Source organism: Homalodisca vitripennis, unplaced genomic scaffold (assembly GCF_021130785.1).
Source record: "Homalodisca vitripennis isolate AUS2020 unplaced genomic scaffold, UT_GWSS_2.1 ScUCBcl_5588;HRSCAF=12380, whole genome shotgun sequence".
Taxonomy (NCBI): Eukaryota; Metazoa; Arthropoda; class Insecta; order Hemiptera; family Cicadellidae; genus Homalodisca; species Homalodisca vitripennis.
This window is the reverse complement of record NW_025781697.1, coordinates 5599-15211: the sequence shown is the minus strand read 5'-3', so window position 1 is coordinate 15211 and position 9613 is coordinate 5599. Positions and strand designations below refer to the sequence as shown.

General features: G+C 37.2%; 1 protein-coding gene across 1 annotated transcript; it reads right to left on the bottom strand.

Annotated features, from left to right (window-relative positions):
* Window positions 1-1854: 1854 nt before the first annotated feature.
* LOC124373443 lies at window positions 1855-3481 on the bottom strand. Its single transcript, XM_046831816.1, has 2 exons — window positions 3289-3481; window positions 1855-2217 (listed from the first exon to the last, which is right to left on the bottom strand). Exons 1-2 carry the CDS (start codon window positions 3466-3468, stop codon window positions 1855-1857), a joined length of 543 nt encoding a protein of 180 aa, XP_046687772.1. The 5' UTR covers window positions 3469-3481.
* Between the last annotated feature and the right edge of the window lie 6132 nt (window positions 3482-9613).

The following is a 9613-nucleotide window of genomic DNA, read 5'->3' as shown; positions in this document are numbered from 1 at the left end:
TATGTTCATCACAGGACAGTGGTTTTAAAGTTCACATGAAACCCAAGATGCAATTAATCACTCAAGTGTATAAATGGTAGTTTATATTTTGAGTTATATAACTTTACATAACTGCACTATTTGTTTTATATTTCCATACTGTAACGTTTATTTTATTAGCCCCGTTCTCTTTGACTATCATACACTACTAATTGGAGACCAAACATTTATAGATGGCGTTAACATTCGCTGTTGGGTTATAACGTATGCGGTTATCACACATATAAGGCAATGGTATTATTAAGAATCTAAAAAGGGCCTTTTTGAAATTTCCTTCATCTGCCTATGTGTCCATCCATCCGTCTGTGCAATAAATACCGATGGAAAAATCCTTGAGAATAGAGACTTGGTTAGAAGACCACTATGGTAGAAAAACCCTAGAGTTTTTGGTTTAAGGATAGCTCTTCACATTAAAGTCATAGATTATCTATCTGTCTAACTAATCCGGTTGCCCGTCTATACAACAGCACTTGATAGAACAGTCAATGAAACCTGAACAATTGTTTACTGTTTTCTATTGGTCAGGCGAAGAACTCAATTGATTTGTTCACCGACCATTTAAACTCTCCATCTGTGGTATATCTCATTCGTTCTGTTTATACGTTCTTTCGGACCCTTGAACACAGCTTTAATATTTACTTATATTTTGTACGTATGATATAGTTGTTTATTTGTAATTTAAACAGGAGCGCGCTCAAAGATATAATGCATTCGTGCAACTCAGACTTCATTTTAGTTACGTGTATATATTTCAAAGATAGATAGTATAGAGTACTCTAATTTATTATCTTTTTATCCATCAATTTGCCGTGGTTTCGTTTTTTAGGGTTCATGCGATATAGAGGTATGATGCTGATCCAAGCATTTACAGAGAGATTAATGCTACGCTTCATTCCAGGACGTTATTGTGGGCACGTTTTTATAAACATCTGTGGCCATTGCTGCAGTTAAGAGCTGCCCACAAGAAATGTTGTGGTCGGTAGTCTCTTAAGGGCCCCATACACCTGCGAGTCTGGCTCGCGAGCCGTGCCTGGCTCGCCGAGCCTAGCTCGCGAGCCGGATCCGCTGATTATTCACCATACACCTACGTATCTTTGCTCGCCCAGTTGCAAACATGAGTTGTTCGAAGAAGGTTGCAGCTGCGGTCATAGTGTTAGATGAGCTAGGTGTATTTAAGAAGAAACGGAAGAAAAGGTTAATGTGGTCAAAGAATTGGTTACTAAGTAGAAAGAGATTTAGTCACATGAATTTATTGAATTTCATTAGGAATGATAGTCGCCAAGACTATCAGAACTATTTAAGGATGTCAGCTGAAAGTTTTAACATGTTGTTGGACAAGGTTAAACCGCTTATAACAAAAAAAGACACTATACTGCGAAACGCTATATCACCAGAGGAACGCCTCACTGCTACTCTCCGTTTTCTGGCTACCGGACGGTCGTTTTGAAAGACCTTAAAAGTTTACTACAATCATATCACCACAAGCATTAGGTAGAATAATACCTGAGACCTGTAAGGCTATCTACAACACTTTGAAATGAGAATACTTGAAGGTAAGAATACTGCACATTATTTATCAAATTATTCTAGTTTTATTTCATGTTTATTCTAGTTTTTGACAGACAACTATGATTGAACTACAATTACGGTTAAACGGAAAACAAAATTAAACAAACAAAGAAAAGTTATCAGAAGAAAGCATAATCTTCTTGAGATTGCATTGGATAGTTCGCTTGTTCAGGAGTCGAAGATGTGGTGTAAGTTGAATTATTTGAGGTACCATAAGGAGAAGGTGTATCTCTCACACGCCAGGAACTAGTAGTTGAATATCCATAATCCATAATAACTGTGGAATTTGTTTAAATTGTTCTGCAGCCCTTTGAAAAGAACATCAGTTATCAACTTGTCCGCAATGTCTCTTTGGGAAGCAGGCATGCGGCGCAATTTCGCTGCATACGTTTTACCTAGGTCGTTGTAGTCGTCCTCGGGTTGATTAAGTACAGCGGAAGCCTTTTCTAGAATAGCCTTACGCTGGCGCCGTTCCTCTTCAGCTCTATCATTTTTGGTTTTCTTCTTTTTTGGCGAAGTGTTTCTTCTTTTTGCAGCTGTAGACGGAGAACCCCTATTCAAAGTTTGTTCGTTATCACCATTGTTCACATCTCCTTCGTTTAATTCCTCCTATAAAAGAAAACGAAATATTAATAGATCGGCGCTACTGGAATTATGGTAAAGCAAACTCTATGTACTAAGAGCATTCACATAACCTAATCTAAATACATTGTGTTTGGTTTCAGTTTCCATCTTCGTGCGAGGAATGGCAAAAAATCGCTAAAGAATTTGAATCTTTGTGGCACTTTCCAAATTGTGGGGGTGCTATTGATGGAAAAACACGTGAGCATTGTAAAACCAGCTGAAGAAGGTTCGTACTACTTCAATTATAAAGGATACCACAGTGTAGTATTACTAGCGGTTGTAGATGCAAATCTCAATTTTATTATGGTAGATGTCGGCTGCAACGGACGAGTTTCAGATGGAGGGGTAATAGAAGAGACTACATTTTATAATAAATTGAAATATGGTGAATTTAGACCTTCCTAAGGAAGAAAATACAGTGTATAATATGAATTTTGTTTTTATTGCTGATGAAGCTTTTTCACTTCGAAAAAATCTACTAAAACCTTTCCCTCGAGAAAAATTAACATATGAAAGAAAAATTTTTAACTACAGGCTATCACGAGCGAGAAGGTGTGTGGAAAACGCGTTTGGTGTGTTAGCTTCTAGATTTCGCATTCTTCATACAACTATCAATCTTCACCCTTCAAAAGTAGATGATATTGTGCTAGCTTGCGTGGTTCTACATAATTTTCTCCGGGCAAACAACAGAGCGGAATATACGCCTAGTTCAATGCTAGACAAGGAAGATATAGAAAGCGCCAGTGTCATTGCAAGTGACTGGAGAAATGATCAACCTGAAAGGTGTTTTCACACGCTTCGCAGATCCTACACAACAACAGCTGCAAAAGAAGCTTGTGAAAGTCGAGATGAATATGTGAAATATTTCAATGGGCCAGGAAAGGTTCCCTTTCAAGACAGAATGGTGACAAAAAATTAAACTTGTCAGATACACACATGCACTAACTGTTGAAATTAATTATTGTTTTATGATAAGTCGTTAATAACATTAATATGTATTAATATCTGTATTAATAAACTTGTCACAATATTTTAAAACAGTTATTACAGACTTACCTCAACAATACTGCCTTCCTCTTCAATAATATTTTCTTCGTCCTCGTCCAAATTGCTCTTGGTCTTTCGAGGCTGCTCCTGCTCTGCGGTGAACTTCATGAGCTCGAAATACCACAGAGTTGGGGTGTACGTATCATCTGCGGAAGCTCCGCTTCTCGTGCTGTCACGAACCTTCCTCATTTCCTTCCTGAATGCTGCCCTAAGATTTATCAACTTTCCTTTTTACAAAGTTAGTTTCTGCATTCGGAAATTTTTTCTTTCGTAATTTGGAGGAGATGTTCCCAGGCAGTATCCCGTTTAAACTTGTTGGAATACTCCGCACTTCGTACCTTCCACAAACACGGCAAATTTCGATACTCTTCAATGAATGTTGTTGTTAAAAAATCAGGGGCTCATAAATAACTTGGAGTCAGCCATGTTCACTCAAAACAAACAAAACACCTTAACCTTTGCGGAACGAGTGGTGCGTAACGTTTGGCCTGCAGTAGTGAAAACGGAATGAACAGATTTTTCGGTGGTGGGGGCACGAGTCCGATCCGTAATGCGCCATACACTGGCGAACTGATACTCGAGCCGAGCCGAGCCGAGCCGCACGGCAAGCAGTGGCGGATCCGGCTCGGCTCGCCTGAATTTGACTCGGCTCGGCTCTTTATTGTCCATACACTGACGGATTTGGTCCGTTTCTAGGCTCGGCGAGCCAGGCTCGCGAGCCAGACTCGCAGGTGTATGGGGCCCTCTAGATAGAGTAGTAAACAAGAGCGTACGTTTCACCATGGCCCTGTACAATTAAGATTACTGGACTTATGTCTTGCTTGACATTAATACTCTTGAGTTCCCTTTTTGCTACCAAGGTCTCTCGCTGTCAACATTGTTAAACTTCACAAATACGTTCTCATAACGTTTTATACTTTCCAGGCCCGTAGCTAGGCCCTTGGAGGCCCCGGGGCAGAAAGTCCATTCGGGGCCCCCCTTTGTTATATATTTCGCACTTTTTTTAATTAATAGATATAAGCATACAGTAATTGGATCTTTAGGCTTAGAATTTATGTGCATTTTTTTATTATTATCCTATTATTATTATTATTACCTTTTTTTCTTATTAAATCTATAATACTTAATTGTTTGCTTAAAACTATGTTTACAAATTTCTACGGTAAGTCATAAACTGGTAATGATTTTATATGCAAATTTGTATGGACTCCTGGCCCTGGTGCCATTAGTTTGGTTTTTAGAGCCATTATTTTTTCAGCTTACCATTGTGATTGGTATTCTATTTATAGTGCTGAAAGGAAAATGAAAAACATAATTATTTTTTCAAATTTTATTCACAATAGATAATAAATAAATAAAGACATAAGTGCTGATGTCTTAAAACTTTTTAGTCTCTTCTTAGGCCTACATCCAAGCAATGTAGTTTAGTAGATAAACATACAAGTAACATCATTAATTATGTAATACCTTTGAATACACAATAAATTGTATATTTATTTATGGTGTTTATGGTAATACTGGTAATACCATTAATTATATATGATCAATGGTGGTAATACCCACTCATTCTCAAGTTTAAAATTGCCCAACTAGTTTGATAGTGAGAATGCAACTGAACTTACTAAAAAGACTTTCTTCTTGACTTGACACTAGCAAAAACATCAATAATTCGGTCAAAATCTATTTTTCGGGCTCTGTCATTTTCAATAGACAAAAGAGCCAAATCAGTGAGACGTTGTTGGGACATGGAGCTTCGCAGGTAGTTTTTGATGAGTTTTAATTTTGAGAATGATATCTCTGCTTTGGCTACTGTCACAGGGACTGTGAGGTACATAAAGCATGCTGTTAGTACATCCGGGTAGGTTGATGCTAGGGAACTGTTTTCAATGAGTAGGAGATTTGCAACTTCTTTTACTTCTTTGAAATCCTTTAATTTGGATTGAAAAGCATTCCTTACTGATAAAATCTGAGCTTTGAACAATGGCGTTACATCATCTGAAAATCTGCTTACAAAATTATCAGCTTCACAACGCAGTTCTTCATCTGAACATGAGGCCAGGAAAGAAGGGTGAACAATTTTATAGGCATCAATCACTTGCTTCATGCCTTTAAAACGGTTGTCAATTTGTGACACTATAGTATCAACCATTGGGAAGAATATTGTCACTCTGAAATTGCTTTTAGGATCTGTCAGTCTTTGGTCTTCACAAAGTTCATCAAAGTGCTTTTTTACCTTTCTTGCACGTTGGCCAATAAATTCATGGGTAATCGTAATCCCCCATTTTGAACATACTTCTTCTGCTTCACTACAGACTTCTTCAAAGGACCAACGAAGTTCGGTTACTTTCAATAAAGCATTGCCTAGGAGATCGTACGCTGTCATTAAATCAATAGATTCCGTTTGCAAGGATTTTGAGGCAATGTTTATTTCCCCTAATATTTTGCACTGGACAGTCAAGAGCAAAACAAAACTAAAAGATTCTAACCTTTTTTTGAGCCCCTCAGCTTCATTCCTTTCCTTTGGCTTTTTGCTTGTCAAAATTATTTTATTTAAGGCTTTCATTACATCACCGAACCTTTCCTTTAAAGCGTACACAGCTTCATATCTCCCTGCCCAACGTGTAGGGTTTAAAGTCTTTAATGTTACCTTGTCTTTAGGAACAGGAGCCTTCGGATTCTCTGTACAACCAGAAACGACTTTTTAGTTCTTGCCACCGAACAATGCTGTGGCCAAAAAAACTGTAAATATTTTGCACCGTCTCAAAAAATTGTGCTATTTCTCGATTGCATTCAACGGCATCTTTAAGAACCAGATTCAAATTATGGCTGGCACAGTGAATGAAATAGGCATGGGGTGCAAGTTCTTGGATTCTCTTTTGTACTCCATTATACACACCACTCATGACCGATGCACCATCGTATCCTTGTCCTCTGCATTTTGTTATGTCAAGGCCTTTTTCTGAAATTGATTTTATGATGACGTCTTCTAGCCCCGAAGCGGTTTGGTCAGTAACTGCTGTGAAAGATGTAAACGTTTCACAAATTCTCAACTCACAAGGTTTTCCGAGTTGGTCATGGTCAATCTTTACATAGCGAAAAACTTCGCTTAGCTGATCTACTTTACTTACATCTTGTGTTGTGTCGTAAATTATGGAGAAAAAAGGCGCACTCAAAAGCTCTTCTTTAATTCCACTAAGCACTTCACTAGCCATCAGAGAAATAATTTCATTCTGAATTGTTGGACTGAGATAAATTAACAGTACCACTTGGCCTTGTAATTAGATCTTCTAGGATAGTGTCATATTTTGACAGCAATTCAATCAATGATAGAAAATTACCTTTATTTCTATCAGTGATATGCCAACTGTCTCCACGAAAAGGAAGGTTGCATGTTGCCAACATAAGGGAGACATCTAAGACCCTCTTCAAAACTTTCCTCCAAAAATTCCGCTCCTCCTTCAAACCTTTTTCTAGTGCATCGTCTATTGAGCCATTGCTCATAAACCAAGCAGGAATCAGCATGGTGCTGTGAATTCTCATGTGTCTTTATGCGACCAGACAAATGTTTCCAGTCCCTTAATCCTGAATCCCATCCTCCTACAGGTCCTTTCTGGGGAAACAACCAGCAAGGTTGGGCAATAAACACAATCCAATTTGGACGAATAGCACAACCAAGTTCTTTTCAGTTTGAGCCCAGACTTTGACTTCAGGGTAAAATAATTGTCTGAAAAGGACCCTACCTTGTTTTCCATCATATGGAAATGGGCCAACTGGTTGATAGGGTCCTAGTCCTAATTCAATAATTCGTTTTTTCACCTCTGGATCGATGATCTGGTCTGGAAAATGGGGTTCTCCGGTGTTTAAATAAGTTTCATTAATTTTATTCGTCCGGCTACATTCCACCTGTAAGTAGATTGCAATGCATTAGTATTTTTTTCTTACAAACATGATCATAACAATAGGGACTTACTGTAATTCCATGTTTACATGGAAGTAATACTGTTTACTTCCATGTAACCATGGAATATTTTATCGTAGGGATTCCATGTTTAGGGCGATAAAACAGCATATGTTGTTATGTTGAAAAATATAATATAAGTATTCTGTACTTGGCATGTCTACTTACTTGATCATTTACGCCGATCAGTTCACTGCTTGACGTAGGACTTGTTGGAGGTTTGGCACAATTTTCTTGTTGATGCCCTAGCCCTAGGCATGTTACTTCTTCATCAATACTTTCTTCAGCGTTATCTTGAGCTGTAACCTTCCTCTTCAATCTCATTTCCTGGGACTGAGGCTGCAATAAAAAATAGCAAGTCAAAATAACATTAAGTTACATATAACATATAATTTAAAGCCAATTTTAATAACATTGTAAAGATATAATAAAATATATAAAAATATATAAAAAAATATAAAAAGAGTAGATACATGGCCTCATAAATAATGAATGTGCAAGCGAGTGTGGTGCATTTTTTTACATCATATTATCACAAAAAGATATAAAATTACTATGATAGATATTCATGCTGTGCTGCTGTGCATGTATAAACAAATAAAATACCTACACAGAAAGAAGTAGAAACCAAAGGAATCATAAAAATCACATAAAAAATTAAATGACCACTACACAATAGTAGGTAATATGTAGCCTATATATGACTAGTGATAAATTCACAAACAAACATTGCTTATTAGATTAGAATAGATTGCAGTCTGAGTCAGACACAGTGGTCTAAACTCAATCAAACATCCAAACTCTAGTTAAATTTTAACACAGTTAATTTTAACATAGTTAAATTTTAAGATATTAATTATATAGTTATTGGCCAAGCTAATTAATTAGGCCTAAATACCGTATCTAAATTCAAACCACTCACCAATTATTGGTCTAGTTTCAGTACTAGATGTAGATGTGACATTAGTACTTTTAGTTGTAGTAGTACTAGTAGTAGGACATAACCAAGCAGATAGGGTGGAAGAACACTTTGAAGCATCCTCTTCTCTTTTCTTCTTGTCTTGCCTTTTCTTTGCCCCACTTTGATAGCTTCTTTTCATTTTAACAAATACAAGAATAAGAATACAAATTGTATAACACTTTAACAACACCGTAACAAACGAGTAACGGGACGAACGCCCAAAACGTCAGTTTTTGGTGTTAGTTTACCATCAACATAACATAACCTTATCCGGGCTGTCTGTCACTAGCTCACTAGTCGTAGTCACTCTCACTGTCGTCTGTCAGCTGTGGCAGAGGCAGTCGGCAGACGGAGCCGTCTACGTCACGTCGACGTCAGGACGAGTTTATTACTGTTGGGGATGGGGGAGTAAGGTGAACTAAAAGTGCAAACTGCATTTCTTTAATTGCGTAACAACTGACAGGCTGATTGATAGTCTGTCTATTTTTGTTACGAAAATCTCTGTGAGAACAATATCTGTCCATTATTTTATATTGAAAAGCTATTTAAATATTTTTTTATAAAGACATTTTGATGATTCGATGAAATATCCCTACGACCCTACAGTAATCAATAAATTTCACATAAACTTTAATTTCATTTTCAATTTTTCCACCTTCATTTTGGGGGCCCCCCCTGGCCGGGGGCCCCGGGGCAATGCCCCGGTTGCCCCAGCCTAGCTACGGGCCTGATACTTTCCCTTACCTTCTGATATGCTACGGCATTTTCCGTTATCTCACTGATTGACTGTGATTACCTAGTCACCTGATTTCATTGTTTGGCTGTCTAAAAACACTCAGCGCACTACTATTGATAACAGGCTTTATCAAGCAGATCCTTCTACCTCATTACTAAGCAAAAGCAAGATCCAAATAATATTGAAGCACATCATATTTTCAATAATTAACTTAAAATCCATATAATTTACTTTTTAGCTTATATACTTTTTACTATTAAAAATATTTCTATTCAGTGCTGGATAGCGACACAACAAACCAGTTTTTCTCTATCCAATGAAACACTAATAATCCTGATTGATTGTCTTACTCTCACTTTTCATTTCATATAGCTAAACAATTATATATTTTTATTTAAATTAATCGCACAATCAAATAATTTTATCCTAAAATTAGCGTTCAATTTGCCGTAGAAACGAAATTAAAAGCTCTAATTTACTGCATTTGATTGTATAATTTTAACACGACCTGAGAAGAAATGCTCAACCAATGTTAAACCCCAAACTGTCGTTACTACCTGGGTGTGGACCGTTACCACTTATTGCCCAGTAAACCCTACAGGAGGACCGCTATTCTCGTTAACTGTCGTTCTCTAACTTGAGAGTTAAACCAAATATCGTTAGTGGGCCTACAACACTC

Bases quoted from the DNA above. Each gene is read 5' to 3' on its own strand.
- LOC124373443 (XM_046831816.1), bottom strand. From the start codon at position 3,468: ATGAGGAAGGTTCGTGACAGCACGAGAAGCGGAGCTTCCGCAGATGAT. The intron at 2,218-3,288 runs GTAAGTCTGTAA...TTTCTTTTATAG, and splicing joins AGGAAGGCAGTATTGTTGAG to GAGGAATTAAACGAAGGAGA.